The sequence below is a fragment of the Varanus komodoensis genome, unplaced genomic scaffold, assembly GCF_004798865.1.
Source record: "Varanus komodoensis strain SLA01 unplaced genomic scaffold, ASM479886v1 scaffold15, whole genome shotgun sequence".
Lineage (NCBI taxonomy): Eukaryota > Metazoa > Chordata > Lepidosauria > Squamata > Varanidae > Varanus > Varanus komodoensis.
The window spans coordinates 19,633,543-19,655,171 of record NW_025335440.1 but is presented as its reverse complement, the minus strand read 5'-3'; the positions used below and the strand labels follow the sequence as shown (position 1 = coordinate 19,655,171).

At 38.2% G+C, this 21,629-nt stretch overlaps 1 protein-coding gene across 1 annotated transcript in view; it reads left to right on the top strand.

The window, feature by feature from the left end:
- CCDC7 (coiled-coil domain containing 7) overlaps nt 1-21,629 on the top strand; it is a 125,608-nt gene that overhangs the window by 38,738 nt on the left and 65,241 nt on the right. Inside the window, exons 12-23 of the mRNA XM_044425013.1 lie at nt 1,780-1,908; nt 6,042-6,161; nt 7,074-7,199; nt 8,512-8,631; nt 9,339-9,464; nt 10,831-10,950; nt 12,513-12,623; nt 13,739-13,858; nt 14,181-14,306; nt 19,127-19,234; nt 19,730-19,855; nt 20,699-20,818. Coding sequence (XP_044280948.1) covers nt 1,780-1,908; nt 6,042-6,161; nt 7,074-7,199; nt 8,512-8,631; nt 9,339-9,464; nt 10,831-10,950; nt 12,513-12,623; nt 13,739-13,858; nt 14,181-14,306; nt 19,127-19,234; nt 19,730-19,855; nt 20,699-20,818 — 1,452 coding nt within the window. The remainder of the gene's footprint in view (nt 1-1,779; nt 1,909-6,041; nt 6,162-7,073; nt 7,200-8,511; nt 8,632-9,338; nt 9,465-10,830; nt 10,951-12,512; nt 12,624-13,738; nt 13,859-14,180; nt 14,307-19,126; nt 19,235-19,729; nt 19,856-20,698; nt 20,819-21,629) is intronic.

The following is a 21,629-nucleotide window of genomic DNA, read 5'->3' as shown; positions in this document are numbered from 1 at the left end:
ATAGTTTAACTCTAGGGGAGTAACTCCAGTCTGTTCCCCGATAACCCCAACCTCATCTGGCCCCCCAGGTGGATCTCCTCCAACCAGAAGCGAAATAATCATTTAACATCTGTGCCTGTTCCCTTACATCTGTTACCAGATCCCCTCCCTCCCTCCCTCTTAAGCAGCCCCACCACCTGTCTCCCCTTCCTCTTGCTATTTACATGAAAATAGAAGTCCTTTTTGTTGCTCTTGACATTCTTTGTAAGTCTCAGCTCATAATTAGCTTTACGTTTTAGCTCATAATTAGCTTTACAGTATGCTTGACGTTTCTGTAGCCTTTTAACCTTTTATTTCATTTGTGCTTCTCCATCCTTTCCTGGACTAACCATAAGCTGGACTAGTTCTATCAACTATTCTACTCATGAAGTAGCAGTTATCTTTACCCCACCATAATGCAGCTTTGGGATTGCTCTGTTATTGGATTACTGTGTTGCATTCCCAGAAGGAGTGACTTTTACTTCTTTGCCCTGTCTTAAAGGTTTATTGACAAATGAGAAATATGTTATTTTTTAAAAATGTAACTATTAGTGGTAAGTGGACCTTATTAAATCTGTTCTGCCTGTGTTTTGCCGATTTTCAGACATCTTTCATTCCACCATCCACTCATGCATAGATTTATTTTGGGGGATCTGTGAGAATGTTTTTCAAGTTTGCAAATGTATATCTGTGCTAATGCACATTCATGCTAATATACACTTGTAGTAATGAACACTTGTGCAAATCTCCCCAAAAGTAAAAAAAAAAAAAAAACTGGTCCACAAGTTTGCAGATTCTGAACAACTTGTAAAAATCAGGTCTGCTGTATTCCTAGATCAGGTACCTAGGATTGAAAACTTATTTCAATCTGTTGTTTCTGTCATCCCTAGTATACCGGTACCTCAGCTCACGAATGCCTTGGTTCATGACCAAATCAGGTCACAAACAAAAATTTCATGAAAATTTTGACTTGGGTCGTGAACTCCGCATTGGGTGGTGACCAAGATTGCAGCCATCTCCCTACCCCTGCCCCCCAAGTGGGGAGATGGCCATGATCGCAGTGGCGTTCGTGCAGTGAAGATGTGCATGATCACGGGCATGCTCCTGCAGGAAAGCTGGTTGTGGGGGGGGGGGTTGATTGTGCTGGTTTTGGGGGGGAGGAGATGGCCGAGATTGCGCCCGTCTTTCCTGCAGGAGCATGCCTGTGCCAGAATTTCTTTGAGAAGCAGCACCCCAACATAACTGTAACAAACAGAATGTTGAATCTGATCAACGATAACGTGGTCTCTCATTTCGGGAGGGTTGTGCAGCACAGAAAACATCAAGTGACTATCGACAGATTTTTCACCAAAATTGACCCTGCAGCTAAGAGACAAGAAGAGAGGAAACCCCTGAAAGAAATCTCCCCAATGTCCTTATGGAGGGGGACTCTCCCTCAAAACAATAACCTCCCCCCACACCTAGGTTAGTGTTCTCCACTGTACTGTACAGTACTTTGTTACTTTGTTGTTCTTTGTCACTATGTTTCAAATTTTTCTGATTAAAAAAATAGTTACAGAACAAATTAACCTTATTTACATTGAATCTTATGGGGAAATTTGACGTGGGTCACAACCAGTTTGGGTCACAACCAGAGTCATGGAATGGATTAAGTTCGTGAACCAAGGTACCACTGTAAATGTCATTTCTGAATAACTTTGTGAAAAATGAGGACTTTTGAAACTAGTTTTTAAAGAGATGATCCAATATATGTATTTGCAGAACAGGAATTGTATGAACTATATGGACTATCTGGGAAGAAGCAGGAGTTACTGGAAAAGTTGGAATCTAATCAGAAAGAGCTACAAGAAGCTCAAGCACTTTCAGCATCACAGCCAGGCAGTGTCATTGGTATGTATATTGTGATTTCTTACGCTTGTGTAAATACCTGATAGGATCTCCAGAGAGCAGGCTATATGAACAGAAGCGCTGGATAATCAGTTGATGTCAGAGCATTCAGATGGAGGGTGAGTGCCCCATACTACCAAAACTGTTTGTCCCCATTGATTTGCTTTAGAGACAAATCAGCCCACAGCACTGTTTCAGTAAATACTTTTGTCTGAAAGTAAGATCTTTATAACTTGGTGCCCATTACTTACCTAAATTATTATATTTTAATACTGCATGTATAATCAATGTAATACTAATGGAATATTTTCATTGGTTGGTATAATTTACTTGTTTTTGTTTTGTCTGGTTTTAACCATTGCACTATACCGATGAAATACCTCCACAAGTTAGCCACCATGTTAGACTGTGGGGGGTTCTTGAGAACTTCTATGAAGTGACACAACACACATTAGGTAAATGCTTAGCATTTATATTTGTAAGGTTCCAGATAATCCTGTTTATTCTTATTGTATTTAATGCAGTTATTTTCATCTGTATTGATACTTTGTAATAAACTATTGTAGAGCATAAGTTGCAAGAGTTGGCAGAGCAAAGAAGAATATTGACTGCAGAACTGGAGTCAACTGCAGATGATATACAAAATGTATATCATCATGCTTCAGAAAGAACATTTCTACAACCTGCTGGTGTGTAAAAAATAAATTATTTTGCATATTATAAAAGACACCCATTATGCATTGTGATTTAGTGTTGCTGAGGCTAAGAAAGGGAGAGAAAACATAATTTATGGATCTAGACATACTGAAAATTCCATCCTGAAACAATAATTTGTATTAATTTTATTTGCAATTATCCTAGGATTTGAGTAGTATAAACTCAACACAGGAGTGGATAACATTTTCATCATTGATGGCTGCATGTGATACTGAGTTGGGGGTCAGGAGCTGTGCATATACACTCATTCCAATGATTCTGATTATGGATATGCAAGAATCTGTCTTGTGTGAAAAATCTTCCGGATTGCCTTGTTTTGGTTTCCTAGATTCTGGTCCACTTTGCCATGACCAGGAGTTTGAGTTCCTGGAGAGGGTGTCCAATTTGCTGCATGGCTTTGTTTTAGACCTATATAAATTGTGATTACACACGAAACTATTTGGCTACAGGACGACCATCTGTTGTCCATCTATTGGGGTATATGCCATGCTAAAAACTACTTTCATCACACAGTAATTTTTGACTAAAAGACAGAACAATGTATCGTGGTCAGTACAGGTCAGTATACTGTCCACCCCCTTACAAGAATCTATCTATCTACATATAAAAGGTTGCTGTATAAAAGTGAAGTTGTATTGAAATGAGTGGAAATCTCTAAACTCAAACATTCACCTAATACAGAGTGGGAAGATTGTTGGATGCAGCCTGCTTCCCCACTTCTTACACTCTGCATTTTCACTAGTAACTTTTGGCTGTCTAGCTGGGACATTTTGGAAAGGAAAACTAGAAGGCTGGAGAGGCTTTGGGATATGTCATATTCTGGCCACCCCCTCTCTTATGTCCCTTTCCTTGCCCTTAGAATGTTCCCATTACTCTCTCACTGGAGTTGTTTTCTTGGCCTTGTAGAGCATGGTTGGTTTTGTCCTAGGTAGAAAAGGGTGTGGAAAGGGGATTAGGGCTCTGACTCCTAACTCCACAGTCAGAGTACTATCTCTAGCTTCAGAACTGGGAATTTGAACATTCTCTAAGTCAGGCATGTCCAAAGTCCGGCCCGGGGGCCAATTGCAGCCCGTTTTCAAATTTCGAGTGGCCCGCAGCCTCTTCTCCCTGCTGGCTCAGCCTGTCACTCATCCCCGCCGGCCGGTGTTTTTCCCTTCACTGCACAGCGGTTCCCGCAGCTTTCCCCTGCTGCCTCCTGCTCCTTCAAGGCTGGTAGTTATATTTCATCAGAAGATGGCAGTAGACCTGAGTCAGCACTCTCGCCGCGTGACCCTTGTGACACAAGGCTTGTGTGCCCATTTCTAAAATGGCGACTGTAACTAAAAAAAGGAAAGTTGACAGCGAGGGCCGCCGCTTCCAGGACAAGTGGAAATTGGAGTATTTTTTCACTGAAATATGAAACAACTGTGTCTGCCTAATTTGCCAAGAGACTGTGGCTGTTTTCAAGGAATTCAATATCAAGAGGCACTACCAGACGAAACATGCTAACTACAACAAGCTAACTGGAACGAATGCAGCGAAAAATTGAAGGAACTGGAAGCTGCTTTAACGGCACAGCAGCGCTTTTTCACAAGAGCCCGTGAGTCAAATGAAAATGCCACAAAGGTGAGCTACGAGGTGGCAACGCTGATTGCCAAGCACTGCAAACCTTTTACTGGGGTGAATTTATTAAAGACTGCGTGATGAAAATGGTGGAGAAAATTTGTCCTGAGAAGAAGCAAGAGTTTGCCAATGTTTGCCTGGCTCATAACACTGTGGTACGGAGAATTGAAGACGTTTCATCTGATATTAAGAGACAGTTAGAGGCAAAAGGAGTGGAGTTTGACTTTTTTTCGTTAGCCTGTGACGAAAGCACGGATGCATCTGACACCGCTCAGTTATTGATTTTTTTGAGAGGAGTGGACAATGACATGAACGTGAGTGAAGAGCTACTTGACCTCCAGAGCCTTAAGGACCAAACAAGAGGAACAGATTTATTTGTTTCTGTTTGTTCCACCATAGATGACATGAAACTACCGTGGAATAAAGTCACTGGGATTATTACGGATGGTGCACCTGCCATGACTGGTGAGCAAAGTGGATTATCAACCCTAGTCTGTAACAAAGTCAGCGAAGAAGGAGGCAAAGCTATAAAACTCCACTGTATTATTCACCAACAAGTTCTCTGTGCCAAACATCTGAAATATGATCATGTTATGAAACTGGTGATGAAGGCTATTAATTATATTCACTCCAAAGCCCTGTGCCACCGCCAGTTTCAACAGTTTCTACTCGACATCCAGGCTGAATACGGAGATGTTGTGTATCACAATGAGGTAAGATGGCTCAGTCGGGGGTCTGCACTGCAGCGCTTCTACTCTCTTAGGGAGGAAATCGGACTATTCTTGGCAAAAAAGGGACAACCAATGCCAGAGCTATCCGATCCTTTTTGGCTGGCTGATTTTGGATTTTTAGTTGACATAACACGGCATCTGAACATGCTGAACACGAGCCTTCCGGGGCAAAATGCAGTGGTAAGCCAACTGTGTTCACATATCAAAGCCTTTGGGATCAAGCTGCTACTTTTCCAAAGGCACCTGTCACAAATGCAGCCCAATACCACACATTTCCCATCACTGCAGGAAATAATGACCAGTTTTCCACAGAACAATATGAGTGCGCAAATAAGGAGGTATGAAGCAGACATCTCATCTCTGGCTGAGGAGTTTCAACAGCGCTTTCAGGATTTTGCAGCTATTGAAAAGGAGATCACGCTTTTTTCATCTTTCTCTATGGACCCTGGTGACGCTCCAGACCACCTGCAGCTGGAGCTTATTGAGCTGCAGTGTGATGCCGAGTGTCGTAGTAGGCACCAACAGCTCGCTCTTGTCAACTTTTACTGCCAGCTTGATAAAGACAGGTTCCAAGAGATTCGAACATTTGCTAAGAAAGTGCTGAACTTGTTTGGTTTGACATACTTGTGCGAGAAGACATTCTCGGTTATGAACATTAACAAGAACCGTGTGAGGACGAGACTAAGTGACTTTCACCTGCGTGACATCTTGCGCATCAAAACCACTGTTTTTGAGCCAGACCTGGCCTATATAATGCAGTTGAGATCTCAGTATCACCCTTCACATTAGTGCAGTTAAGTTATTTGTTTAGTCTTTCATAAAATAGTTCATTTGCATTTAATGTTAATGGTTCAAAGAATGTCAGGCTGAATAGTCAGCCCCCACACATTTTCATCTCACCAAATCTGGCCCTCCTTGCAAAAAGTTTGGACACCCCTGCTCTAAGTGTTTCATCTTTTGATATTTCATATTTTGACACACAATTTTAACTTATCTGGTCTATTTAATATGACTAGAAGCAATGATGAATTTTGAAACTATTTTCAAGGTATTATTCAAAACTATTCTATTCTGTTATTTTTACAGAAAGGGAAGTATATGAATTGTCTGTAAAGAAGGCAGAGCTACTGGACAAGTTAGAATCCAATAAGAAAGAGCTACAAGAAGCTCAAGCTCTTGCAATTGCCCAGCCAGGCATTATCAGTGGTATGTGATTTTCATGCTATCACCTACATTATTTAATATAAACTATTTTAATTAATGTTCTATTTCAGTTCTTTATTTATGTATAATACCATTTCAATACCACTTTTCAAAAACCTGTAAAGAGCATAAGCTGCCAGCAGCTGTGGGAAGAATGCAGGCTACCAGGCCATAGATGTAAGTCAGTGAGACAGACCAGGCAAATATATTATTGAGGGGAGACGTAGATAATAGAAGATGTACAGAGAGGTGAAACCCATTACTCATATAATGGTGATGGGATTTTTCAGAGAACAAGGTCTGTATGTTTCAGAAGGCCTGTAAGAGGAGCTTTGCATGTATTAAGTCCCAGGTTCAGTTCCTGGCATCTCTAGGTAGTGTAAAATTCCTTGCAGAAACCCTGCAAATCCTCAGTCAGAGTCAACAATACTCAGCTAGGTCTGTCTCGTTATAATAAGGCCTCCTATGTTCTGTGAAATCCACATATGGCCCCTGTCAACCCCTGCTTTCCTGCCTTGATTGGATCCATTAAAAACCTATTTTAATAGGAAGCTTAAGTTCTGGAAACCATCATAACTCCTTGGTACCAGAAATGGGATAGCTTGTCCTTTTTCCCTTTCCTAAGCACCTATAAGCTTGGGAAAGATAAGAGAACACTTAGTCAGGCCCAAACAAAGAAAACTAGAAGATTCTGTTGAAAAGGGGGCAATATACATGGCACACCCTTTTACTAACAAAGTTTCTTTCAGTTTCACATCTCACTTGGCAGAGATGGACATGGACTTTTGAGGTTTAATGAGTAATGCAATAATGCCTTTACTAAAGTATGTACAGACAATGTATATCTATTTCCATTCTAATGAATGCAATTAAAGTATATTAGTACTGATAACCAGTTATAAATTAATTTGGTAGATTATAAACTACAGAAGCTAATTGAGGAAAGAAGAGGTTTAGCTACAGATCTAGAGAAAACTACACAGAAGCTACAAAAAGCACAGGATCTTGCTTTAGAAGGGCATGCACTTTCGCAACCCTCTGGTAAGTAGGGAATAAAAATAAGTTTTATGGAGGTATGTAGTATGGGTATTACTTCAGTGTTGCAAGCTGTATAATCACTTTCATCGCTCAGGTCATCTGAGGGAGGAGATGAGGGGTCGGGGGAGAACTGTCTTATTAGGGCTGGATAGGGGTGCATTCCCATCCCTTCAGCTCCCATTACTGAAGTCAACTGTAGGATTCTAGAGCTGCTGAGAAACTTACCTCAGTAGATTTCATGCTACATGTTAATTAGTGCTGAATGGATTTTAAATGCAGTCTATTGACATGAGAGCTGACTTTCCAACACTGACAATCAGTACCAGAGGAAATTTTTATAGCCCCCTGCTCCTTTCAAAGTAAATGGAAGATGAAGTACATGCTTTTCTCACTTAATCAAGGCCTCAGTTTAGGGGTGTCAGAGAGGTTCTTGGATTTTATCTATGTAAGTGTGGACTAAGGGGCTCAATTGTTCTTGATTATGTTCACAGACACCTTGAATGTGGGTTCTCTGCATTTTAAGGTGTGTAATTTGCTGCTTTGAACGCCAGTTTTGGTGGAAAGTTGGAATACAAATAAATAAATGATAAATAAAAAACGTTCTTCTTTGTGGTCTCTGTGCATCACACATATGGGCTCTGAACCTGCATGGAACCTGTTATGGATATGATTCAATGGCTAAGAGAAGGGCCTTCTCTGGGTAGTCACCCTCCTCATCTCCTTCAGGGAGGGCACCTGGAGAATGATATCTGTCCCAGATCTTAAGGGGCGGGCAGGCACGTATGGAAGGAGATGCTCCTTCAGGTAACCAGGCCTGTGTCTTTATTCTTCATGTCTTTTTCCCTTCCTTAATGTGGTTATGGTGCTACTTCACTGAATGCAAAGTTAGTACTGCTGTTCTTCCAGTCCCTCCCCTTTATGGTACTTTTCACTAAGTTGGGGATGGTACTACTTTGCTGAATGTGAGGTCAGTCAGTCCTCCCTCATCCCGAAACCCACTTGGGTGGTCTTGTTGGAACCAAGGGAAATGGCGGGAGCCTCTCCCTTTTATTTGGACACCAGAGTGAGGGAGGGGTTCCTCCTATTGAAAACTCATGGCTATTGACTTATCCTGGTAACAAGCTCCATGCAGACATAGAACCCAAATGCGTGAATAGACTGATGACCATGGAAGAACAACAGTTACAGGTAATGAACCTGCCTTTATCTGTTATTTCTGTGAATCTGTGTTTTTAAAATATTGCTTCTTTTTTGTTACAATGATGAATTTTGAAACATTTTCTATGAAAGATGACTGAAATATTTCTGGTTGCAGAAAGGACATTATATGAGTTGTCTGAAAAAAAACAAGAGTTACTGGGCAAGTTGAAAACCAATCAGAAAGAGCTACAAGAAGCTCAGGAACTTGGAGCTATGCATCCAGGTGCTATCAGTGGTATGTATACTATGATTTCTAACATTGTCATTAATACCCTTTGATGATGATGATGATAAAAATTGCTGTGATCAGTGACCAGTATACACATTGTACAAAATATCTGGATGCTCTCCGGTACAATGGGTAACAACAACTACTACCACCACCACCACCACCACAACCTTGAAATTAACCAGCCCTATATCCAAGAATATGTTATCTAAGCTTTTATCTTAACTAATTAAAGCAGCTTTGAAACTTTTTCAGTACCAGACAGAATGCTACCAGTTAAATGGTATAACACAGTGTAAGTACTCTTTCTATTAAAGGACCTAACGGCTATCAGAAAATTACAGTTTAATGATACATGTAATGCAATCTGAAGATCCCCTGAACTGTAAGGGGCAGCAAACCTATAAAGAAGATTGTCAGTTGTTATTATCTTCTCTTGAACAGAGCAGAAAGCAGCACAGTCATACAAGCCAATGTAGAGATTTGAATGCTTGTAAATATATAGGTTTCTTGAATGGTTGCCAACTTTATTTTCAAAAGCATATTGAAATCAAAGAGAATTTTAAAAAATGAACCCCACCTTTTGGTGGTACGTGTCATATAATCTTTGTAGCAACATTGCTTTCATCTTCATTTAGAAGATGGAAACTGCCTTTGACGGTATGTTTTTATTGAAAGGGAAACCAAATATGGTTTGGTCTAACATTTTGTAGAGCAAAAACTACAAGAGTTAGCTGAACAAAGACGATACTTGACTGAAGAACTAGAAGGAATGGAACATGATATACTAGAAGCAGAATGCCGTGCTTCAGAAAGGGCTGTAATTGGAAAACCTAGTGGTACGTAGAGATTGAACCAGTTGTGTGTGTTTGTTACATTTCTGTGTCACTCAATATAGCTGAAGCTGTCTATGTGGTTCATGACAGGCAAAACCATTAAATACAATATGATAAAACTTAACATAGAAGTTTAAAAATACAGTACAAAATCAACAAAACAAAACAGGTAAAACCCAGAAGGAGTAGAATTTAAAATACAGTCACCATTTAAAACAAACAAACAACCAGAAACTGCAAGTTTTAAGATGGGCCTTGGAAACTAAGGTCTTTACCCAAAGATGAAAGAATCACAATGTAGGCATTAGCCAAGCCTTTCTGGAGCAGACATTCTGCAAATAGGATGCCAGAACAGAAATGCCCTTCTTCTTAGTAGCCATTAGACTCACTTAATTTGGCAGGAGCTCACAGAAAAGTAGTACTGAACCTTAGGATTTGGGTGGGTACATATGAGAGGAAACAATGGTTCAGGTAACCTGGCCCCAAATCTTTTAGGGGTTTGAAATGCTACCACAAGAAATTTATTGGCAGCCAGTGCAGAGAGCGAATTAAGACAGATCTTTCACATCGTTACCTGATACCTTTAACTGGAGATGCCAGGGAATGAACCAAATGCATTTTATGTGCATGGCACGTGCTCTACCACTAAACTATGGCACCTTCCTCTAAAGCAATCTCTAAAGAGTGCTTTGGGTGTCGGGCAATATAGAAAATAAATAAATAAGGCAAGAATGTCAAAGGTACAATCTCTTTTCTCCTCTAGCATCAGTTCCATGGGGATTTATAAAACGTGACCAGACAGCAGGAAGGAACTGTCCAAGCTTCACTAAAGCCGCTTCTTTTCCAATTAGCACACTTACTACCATTAACATTTGAAATATACCATAATGATCTGGGTCACCTGAAAGACCTTGGCAATGATCATTCTTTCCTGTGTCCCAGTTTGGGAAACAACCATATTACCAATTATGTACAAGATTTACAAATAGCCTCCCAATATTCACTGAAGAGGAGACATGGAAAATTGGGATTGTTTCCATCTTAATCAAATGATTAATGGAGAAAATCCCATGCTTTGCCTTTTCTTGTGCATTTCTAAAGGGTTCATGTTGTTAGACCTCTATCCTAAATCATCATAGGGATTTGTGTGGTAATTTTCAGAGACTTAGATCCTCTTTAAGTTACTTTGCTTCAATGCCAGATTTATTTCATTTATCTTCTACCTGCTTCACCAGGGGAAACTAAGATGTCTCTTGTCATTTATATGAAATGTTTTAATTATGGATAGCTGTATGCATTTTGTCAAGTGCTGTGAGCAAAGATGATATATTGTTTTCAAGAAATGAGTTTAAACTATTTCTATTTAAAGAAAAGGAATTATATGAATTAATGGTTACGAAGCAAGTGTTGCAGAAAAAGCTGAAATCTAATCAGAAGGAGCTAGAAGAAGCTCAGTTTCTTGCAGCTATGCATCCAGGCAGTATCAGTGGTAGGTTTGCTGTGGTTTTGCATATTGTAAATTAAAGCCTTGAACATCTGTGTTTGGACTTAAGGATATTTTAAATCCACTCATAGTATGGCCACCTTTGCTGTGGAGGATTCTCTTTGTATTACTGGAGACATAGTCTGAATATGCTACATGGAGTCAACAAAAGTTTTTGTTTCTTGGTTTTGTACAAGGGTTTTATAAATCTAAAAAACCACAACTTTTCTGAAAGTGAGGTTTTATAAGCAAGAGGTTTATGAGACACAATTTCTGACTGGAATAATGTTTTAAGGTATTTGATTTCCATTGTGAAAAGATAGTTGCCTAAGAAGCATCTCTCCTTGTTTGGCCTTATGATTTATTATTGGACTGCTTAATCTCAGTGTACATTTATTAATGTGAGGTGTTCTGTTTAGGGTATATGTATGTTAAATTGGATGGACAACTTCTGCCTCTCCAGTTATTGATGGACTACAACTCCTGTTAGTTGTAGTCAATACAGCCAATGGTGACAGATGAATTTCAGGCCAAAAGGTCTGGAGGACCACAAGTTCCCCATATCTGATTTAAGTCCCATTAGATTTATAAATATAAATAAATTTATTTATTTATAAATAAATCTATGGAATGTGCTCCCCAGAGAGGTCCGCCTGGCGCCGTCGTTATTTGTTTTTCGGCACCAGGCGAAGACCTTTTTATTCAAACGTCATTTTAATTGCTAATATTATTTCCTTATTTTATTCTTTGGTCAGGGCGACTTATTTTATATTGTTAATTCGTTTTATATTTTTAATGTATTATATTTTAATGTTTTGTGAGCCGCCCCGAGGCTTCGGCGAATGGGGTGGCATAGAAATTTTCTAAATAAAATAAATAAATAAATAAATAAATAATTGTTTAAACATATTGCAATATTTAATTGCATATATTTTCTTGATGCTTCTGTAAGGCATTTTTAGCATGGTTTTACAATGGAAAAACATCACACAAATAAGCAGCAATGGTGGTAATGCAATATGTGATTAATAATACTAACCAAATCACCACAGCCTACTGTAGCCTATTAGCCATAATGGGTTTGTAGCACTTGCGGGAGCTGAATTTCCTATTCAAGGCTCCAACATTGCAGTTTCTTGTGTTGTCCAAACCTAGTAAGGATAGCTTTTTAGAATGGTTAATGAAGCACCAACCTACCCTACAACAGTCCATGTCTTTGGGTCATTTCTTAGTCACCCAAACAAGCCATCCTTATCTGGCTTATATGCCACGAGAAGTTATGCTAAGCAAATGTAATTATGCATGTTAGCTGGCATACAACTGGGCATATACAAATTGGTCAACAAACCATCATGTCTTGTTAATCACCCTGTGACTGTACAAACTAGACAACTGATTATTGAGTCTAGTTGTACATACTCATAAAGCAATACATTAAACTAGCACTAAATACAAATATTAATACTTAGATTTTCAGATAATATTCCATGCAAACTGCACTGTTATATTTACTGGATTAGTTCAGCATATCAATATTTGGTATGAATTGACTTGCAATTATTTTGCAGAGCATAAACTACAAGAGCTTGCTGAACAAAGAAAATACTTGTCTGATGATCTAAAGACAACTGTGTCCAATATACAAAAAGCTTCCAAGAAGTCTCTACTTGAATCTGTGGGTATGTAAAATATGGTGAACATACAGCTTATTAAAAAAATCATCAAGCATTGCTGTTGCTTCAGTATTGTAAAAACGTACTTATTTTTTTTATATTATCTCTGCCTTGAGATGCTGTAAAGGATGGGATACAAACAATTTAAATATATAAATCATTAAATATTGCAAGCTCAGTTAACACTGTCATCATGGTGGCCATCAAAGGGAACAGAAACATGAGCCAGGCACCCTTCCATTATACTTGACCTGAGCATCAGTAAAGAACGTCTAGTATTCCCAGCTAACTAATAATGGAAACACAATTAATTAATTAACTGGCTTAATCACACTTTAGGAAAAGTGTATTTAAAGTAATATATAATTTGACCATAAGCAGAATCCGAGAAGACCCTGAGAATGGAGTTAGGAACTCATGCTTACAGATCTCTGTGATAGACTGTCATATTTATTTATTTATTAAAACATTTCTATGCCGCCCCATTCGCCGAAGCCTCGGGGCGGCTCACAACATAATTAAAATACAAGAAATATTTGATCTGTGTGATATTCTCAGAAATTTAAGTCTTATGGAAATTGCTTTGATACATTTCCATTTGCCTTGTCTTACAATGTGCAAACTGGAATTCAAAATGAAAAGGTTGATATGCTGAAACAAGATCAATGATGAAGATTGTTCTTGCATGCCTACCTTTGAGAACATTTAGGTTGAAGAAGAGGGCCTTTTGCCAGTGGCCCCTTGTCTTTGGAATGCATTATCAGCTGTGATCCATAAGCACCCATCATTTTCAGATGTTTTCCTTAGTTGTTTTCTTGAGTTGGATTTTTTGGGTGGCAATTGTTGCAATCAATTACTTAATTTTAGCACTTTTGATACTGGATGTTTGTTTTATTATTGTTGCTCCCTTTTATTGATGTTTATTGATAATTTTTATTTATAGGAACCCCTTGAGAACATTTTTTACCATTAAAAGTCTAAAAGTATTGTAAATAAATAATACATTTTTAGAAAGAATCCTGTTTTTTGTATTTTTTATTTTATCTGATTTCATGAGCAGTGAGAACATTTGAAATTATCTTTTAAAAAGCTTATTTGAAAAAAAAAAAACTCTTTTCCAGAAAGAGAACTATATGAGCTGTCTGAGAAAAAGCAAGCTATAGAGGCAAGTCTGGAATCCAACTGGAAGGAACTTCAGAAACTTCAGGACCTTGTTGCTACCCAACCAGATAGTATCACTGGTATATATGCTATCCTCTCTCATCTTGTTGACTATAGTCTTAAATACCGCTAATTAACCACATTTTATTACTTGCAATCAGTGCTAAGCAGGAGATAAGGTTTGTTTGTTTTAAGACTCTATTTAAGACTCACCTTAAATAGATCTAATATGTAACACCATGTAAGTATATCACTGTGCTTACTATACTTGAAGAACTGCTGCCAGTACTATAATTGCAACTATTATTATTTAAAATGTGCAGGAGCTACTGCAAACAAATTACACTGTGGTATTCTGCAAAAATATTGTTTTTTATGAGCTGTCCTGAAATTATTTTGAAGAACTTAAACTTCAGGAGCTTACAGAAGAAAGAAGATTCTTGACTGAAGATCTGGAGGCAACTATGCATGATATACAAAAGGCTGAGCGTCGTGTTTCAGAAGCAACTAAAGCAGAACAAACGATTGGTAGGTAAAAATGACGATGTATGGATTTGGAATTTTGAAAGCATACTTGAAAAAACAAGCAGTCCATTGTTTCTAACAAATTATAAGGTAGTTAGCCACTCTTCAGCTTTAAAATTCCAGAGTTATATACTGCCTTGCAGAAGAATTCACCCATTACCCTTTAACTTTTCTACAGTTTGTTTTGTCACAGCCTGGGTTTGAAATGGAGTGAAACGGTGTTTAATTTGTCCAGAAACAATGGAAGACTGCTTGATTAGTAGTTACTCTAAAAATTAAGAACAATGATAAAACTATCTTGCACCACTGCTGAACTGTGGATAGATGAGATCTATCTCATCTAGGGAACCTGTGGCTAAAGAGTAGAGGGGCTTCACCTAGGGATGAAGCTACTTCTGAAGCTTGTCCTGCTTACTCATGAGTAGACATGCTGTTCAAATGATGCTGAGCAGCTATTAGTTCTCAAGGGGCAATGGTGCCAGGGGAAGCCCACCCAGCTCCAAGAAACTTGTTGAAATGCCAAACTACAACTAAAATGTATTTGGGAGGAATACATTTTAGTTGCCAAACTACAACTAAAATGTATTTGGGAGGAAAGGGTCTTTTGTGTAACCGGACAGCTCTAACATGATGCAGCTGAGTACTGGGAGAAACCTAGCAGGCTGTAATGTCAAAAGCCTTTAGTGGCTGCTTCATCAAGGCTAGAAACCATGCCATTCTTCCTGCTCCAGAGCATAAATGTGTGTGTGTGCATGCGTGCTTTACCTCCTGGACCTCCATGCTATGAACTGTTGACTCTGCTCCTGGGCTGTGTAATGTATTTGAATATCTCTGAACTTTGTTGATGTGTCTTAAGAAGTGTACTCTGCGATGGGATTTGAAAAAGTTATTTGCCATTCCTATGAGATAATCCAACATTTTGTATCTCTATTTTGCATGATTACTTTGTGTATAATAAGAACACATTTTAATTGCTAATATTATTTGCTTAATTCTTCGGCCAGGGCGACTTATTTTATAATGTTAATGTGTTTTATATTTTTAGTGTTTTATATTTTAATTGTTTTGTAAGCCGCCCCGAGGCTTTGGCGAATGGGGCGGCATAGAAAATTTTAAATAAATAAATAAAATAAAAACATTTGAAATTATACCACAGAAGGATTCAAAAACATTTTGGTTCACAGACAGAGAATTACATGACCTATTTAAGAAGAAGCACGTGTTACAGTCAAATTTACAATCCAACTGGGAAAAGCTACAGGAAGCGCAGGTTCTTAAAACTACCCAACCAGACAATATCAGAGGTAGGTGTGCTGTTATTGTTCATACTTTCATTACGTTAAATATACTGAGGGCACAATCTTATGAACCCTCTGAACTCAGAGCATTATAGACATGATATGCTGATTGAGAAGAATGTGGAGGCTCTGCAAACTAGCTAGATTATTGATTTCAGCTGTCTAGTTGTGGCATGTTGAAGGAGGAGGAGAGAAGGCTGTCATACCCCCAGGATTCCCCTATTTTGGTTGTACTGGTCTGCTTCTCTTCCCATCCCCCCAAACACCAGCCAAATCCATTCTGCAAAGTTATTTTTGCTGGCCAGAAGTGAGGGTAGAGGAGGATCTGAGTTCAGATCTCCAGCTCTGAGGCCAAAATGCTTCTCAAACCAGAAGCTGCATATCCAAACAATCCTATGACTGTCTAGATGCTGTCTAGGAGCCATGGGATTGTTTTGCACATAGATGAATTTATGGCTATGAGAAAGCTGTTTGAAAGCTGAAAGAAATACTGCTATAGTACCACTCAGTTTACATAGTATAGCATGCTACACTGGGACTATAGAATGTCAATTTCGGAGACTAAATCTGGTTTGTTTCTATGAACTGCATTTACACTTAAACTCAATTTAGGTTTTGTGTGACTTGACAAACTGTGTTTAATCTTAATTGGAAAAGAAAACTTCTGTTTTCCTTTTAAACATGTCAGAGGAGGTTTGGGCAAGAGAGGTATGCACAGCTGATAGGCTCACGCCTCTAATGCTAAGCCATGGTTTAACATTACATACATATCAGTAAAAAATGGATAATGAATTTTGTGCAAAGATATTCTAGCTCAAAAGTAAAAGTTTGAACAGGCAGAAAACCTGTGTGTGTGTCTGTATGCATGTAAAGATACATGACATTATCAGAATATATGTAATGTTTAAAATTATGTTGTACAGATATGTGGGAATAATATGTATGTCTGACTTGAGCACATTTAGCATATATAATCAATAAATCAATTCTTTATTCAGTCATTGACTAGCCAATAAATAAAACACAAAATTACAATTAGTTAAAAATAAGAAAAATGCAGTACTAATAAAATTACAATAATTAAGAAAATAAAATAAAAGCATTCTTGTAGCATTCTAAAAGCATTCTAACAACATTTAGCGTTAATTCTACCATGCACTGTACAAACTACCAAACAGTATTTGGCTGTAGTCAGTGAGATAAAATTGGATTGATTGGTTGAAAGTAACTTAAGATAAAGAGAATAGGAGTAACTGGAATATTTAGAAAGGAGTGGAGATAACAGTTCCTGGTGAGCACCTGTATAGAGAGGGCAGTAACATGCTCCAGCAATCGTTTTTCCCCCACATGGACACAATCTCTGTTCAAGGGGTATTTTTTTATATCTCCCTTCAGTAATGGTTGTTGGGAGGGCATTAAATCTGGCTAGAGATAAATCCATTCTAAATTTGGGGATTGTTATGCTACTGAGATATCTAGCTGGTGAAGAAGATGTGCGGAATGGTTCAGGAAAGTATTTCTGGATAGAATTGGATAAACTGTTTGTAGCTCTAAATCAATGACCCACTGTTTAAGTTCTGCTAACATCTGTTCATAGCCCATCAGGGAGACAGCTGGCCATGAATAACCATACAATTGCAATTTGGCCTATATTGCCTGGCTCCATGAGCTCTGAAAGCTGTCAGTCATTATTAAAGGGACCAACCCAGCTGGAAAGAAGAGAAGCTTGAGCCAGTAAGAAAAGATGTAAATCCAGGCTGAAGTTTCAATTTTAAGAAGGCCAGATTCACATTGAAGGACCATGTTTGAGACACAGAGGGGTGCTTGGACAATGGTCCTCAGGAATTTAGACTGAACTATTTCCAAGGAAAGAAAAGACCTCTAGGGTCCCACTTGAGCTCCAAACAGGAGCTGGGCTTGAATCTTAGCTGAGAAGACTTTAATTGCTGTGGGTATATACTGGAGATGAGATCAAAAGCACATCTGAGGTCAATGTATGCTGCACAGAGTGAAGAGCGTGCGCCAGAAGAATTTTTGGCGCCAGGGTTAGTGCATGGTCAATGATTGAGTGACCTTTTCTAAAACCTGCCTGCTTATCAGCCAAAATATTCTCAGTTACAACCCAGTCCTGAAGTTTATAATACAGGTGTCTAGCATATGGTTTACTGACTGTACTAAGGTGGTTAATAGGGCGGTAATTGATGGGTAGGTCTCTCTGTCCATTTTTGTAGATTGGAATCACCAAAGCTAGGCCTCAATCCTCAGGAACCTTAGCATTATCATGTATAATATATATGGAGTGATACAGCACTATATACATGCTAAGTATATTTACATTTTATAGATACTATTAAATACAATTCAATATTGTTTCATTCATATATATATATAGAGAGAGAGAGAGAGAGAGTTATGAATTTATTTTTTTAATAGAACAACAACTACAGGAACTAGCTGCAGAAAGAAGATGTTTGACTGAAGATCTAGATCAAACTGTTGTGGACATAATAAAAGCACAGCGTTTTGCTTCAGAGAAAAGTCTAACTGAAAAACCTGGTGGTAAATACAGAATAAATGACCTTGAGTTTTAAGGGGGCATTTTTGATGCATTTTGCTTCAGTGTTGCCTGCCACTGTCATCAGTGACACTTTCAGAGGGAGAAGAGCTATCAGACTGACACCTTTCCATGATGGTTGCATTGAATCCCAGTGGAAACCTCTCCTTTCTTTAGTTGTCAGGGTTGTAACTGCTATCATCAGAAGCAGAAGTCAGGCTCCTTTCCATCATGTCTGTATTGATTTTCAGTAGAGAACTATTCCCCTTTCACCTACCAATGTGAGGCTTTTGTAATAGGGAGGGAGAAAGCAGATAGGAATTCTTCAATTTTCCATTGATTGCTTTTATGTCCTTTAGTTGCTTCATAAGCCATTTTTTGGTTTAAAATAAGATGGTAATACAAAACCCAATTAATGATAAACTTACTGCAGAGGTATTCTAGAGCCTACTTCAGTAGCTTCTAAAAATTATTATGATGTTCACTTGCTCATGTACACTCTTCTTGTTGCTAGAAGCAGTATTGAACTGTTTGTTTTTACTTTATTAGATCTCTTGTAACTGATTAATTCAAGATTATATATTAGGTTTATCTTTCTGTTTTGTGCTAACTGGGAGAGTGAGGCACAGTCACTGTTTTCCTTGCTTTCAAGAGTTCACAGAGAGAGATTAGAGTGGAGCTTGTACTGTGGTGGGCATTTCTTACCATGTTCATATGAGGGTAATAGTTACAGATCTTTGCCCTAAAAAAGCATGATGCTCCTGTAGGATTGTCAAAGGCTTGCTCCCATCTGAAGTTACTTTGCTACATTTAACTGAAAGACTTGATTTAGTTTCTTAGAAAAACAATGAAAATCTTGTTTTTCTGAAATTATCCATTGTATATACTTTTTGTTTTATCTGACTCTATGAGTAATAAGAATATTGTGGAACAGTTTCTGATGAAATGATTTAGCAACATATCTTTTACAGAGAAAGAACTATATGAACTATCAGAGAAGAAACAACTGTTATTGGAAAATTTGAAAGATCTACAAGAAGCTCAAGCTCTTGCAGCTACCCAACGTGGCAGTGTTGGTGGTATGTATGCTGTAATTTCTCATGCCTTTCAGTTATAAGATTAAGTATATATGCTTGGAATTAAGGTGCTTCAATTTCCAATACATGTTTGCATTGCAGTAAATGACTGTTTCTGTATTTAAACAACTGGAATCTGCACTCTCATCTAAGAGTGCCTGAAGTTGTATATCAACACTGTGTGTCTGTTCAGTCATAACAGAAAACCAAAGCTTGCCCAAATCTTGGTTTATAAACCAGTTTCAAGTATACACTCATTTGGCTATCCTTTGAAAGCCCTTAAAATCTTATAAAAATAGTTTTAGCTCATGTATGGAGAGGAATCATGGTTTTGTGCTAGATCTTAATGCAGTCAATTAATATGAAATAATCTGAAAATTGAAGTAGTATCTAATTTTAATTGCACTGCTATTTTACTATAGGTAATTTCATAGTTTTTACTTAATATAGTAGTTTTCATTATATTTAGCTATAAATTGGTCTGAAATTATTTTGTAGATTTTAGAAGAAAACAGTTAGATGAGCAAAGAAGACATTTGGCTGAAGATCTAGAGGCAACTGTGCATGATATACAAAAATTGCAGCATCTTGCCCCAGAAATACCTGTAACTGTAAAACCCAGTGGTAAGTCGAAAATAAATGGTACTGCGGGTCTTTTTAACTGAAAAACTAATGTTAATTCATAGTTGTCTCCAGAGAGAGAAGAGGATAGTATGGTATCCTTTCTGGAACTTTAAAGATCTGCCCAGCTCAGAAATTGACTCTTCCCCCTGATCATGAAGTTTGAATTTGAAGCCAACTCCAGAAAACTTGGTAGCAACAGGTTAACTATACCCCCTGCCCACATGTAATCTTGCATTGCATTTGATTTGTATTGATCTTTTATTTTAATTCTATTCTGCTTAGGAAATCCAAATGGTGAGGGTTGGTGGCAGCAATGTCTGTGTGAGAATGTATCCACTCCAGTTAGTCATTTGAACTTTAGGGGAGCCATCTGTGATGCTAAGTATATTTTCAGGGTGAGGGGTATGGTTTTAACTGGCTGTGATAAGTCCTTCTCAATGGCCACATCTAATCTGAGAACATCTTCCCCCACCCTCTGAAGGCTCATAAAGACCTTTGATGGGGCAGGCTTTTGGCCTGCTTGACTCATCGATCTTGACATTTGTTGACATGGGGTCTGCCCTAAGAAAGCCATCATTGCAGACTTCTGCCCTTAATCATCATCATGGATCTCTGATATTCGCAGAGGCTAGGTCCCTTAAGAGGCTATGTGTCTGCATTCCCAGAAGGATTTAATTTGTCTTGTTTATCCTGTCTTAAGCTGTGTGTTGACAGAGATAAGGAAACTGTCATTTAAAACAAATTATTTTTAAACAAGTGTCTTCAATTTTTGTGGTACTGTGGCAATGAGGCCACTTCAAAATTATTATTAAAGAGATGATTATAGAATATCTAATTTTGCAGAAAGGGAATTATTTGAACTTTCTGAGAAGAAGTACTTGTTATTAGAAAATTTGGCATCCAATCGAAAAGAACTACAGGAAGCTCAGGCTCTTGCAGCCGCCCAACCTGGCAGTGTCAGTGGTACGTTTTCTATGATTTTTCATGATGATATCTACAGTTGTATGCATATGTACTTCACTTTAAATGTTCCTTTGTTTAAATTTCAGGCCAGTGCCAAACTGACCAGCAAAAAGAGGAAAACCACCAAGGCAGAAACAAAAAGCACTATACACAAAATACTGTATTCAGTGTATTAGTTTCCAAACATGATTCCAAAAAATGAAAATTCTTCAAAACAACCAAGACAACCAAGCAACAAAAAATGCCAATGAAAGAACAAAATATTGGCATCTCCCCTCCCTGGCCTCTGTGGTGGCACCAGTGCACACCCTGCGAATGTGATGCCAACCGAGGAAGAGGTGGTGGAGCACAGCCAGTCCCCATGCCACTCCATGGCAAGTGGGATGCAGCCCTCCCATGGACTGGCAGGAAATCTCCTGTGGACTGGTGGATGAAAACCACTGGTTTAAAATATTGAGTGTACTTTCAGATAGAGAGCTCCTAGTGCTAACAATCTGAAAACATTGTGTGAATACTTCATTTTTCCTTCCTTAATATTGTTGGGTTTTTTACTAAGAAAAAGAAGAAACAGTTACAAAATGCAGGATGTTTAATGTTGTAGAATGATTCCTCTGTATAAAATTATGTGAGTGAGCCAGTGAGACTGAATAATAAAAGCCTTACTGAGAAGCACCCTAAGATTATGTGCATTAAATGACCTATAAAATGAACAGTGATTTTATATTCTAGAGTATATTGTATATGAATTACATTTTTCTATTTTATATAGTTAATTCATACCAAATATTAATATATTTTAATTTTCAATGAA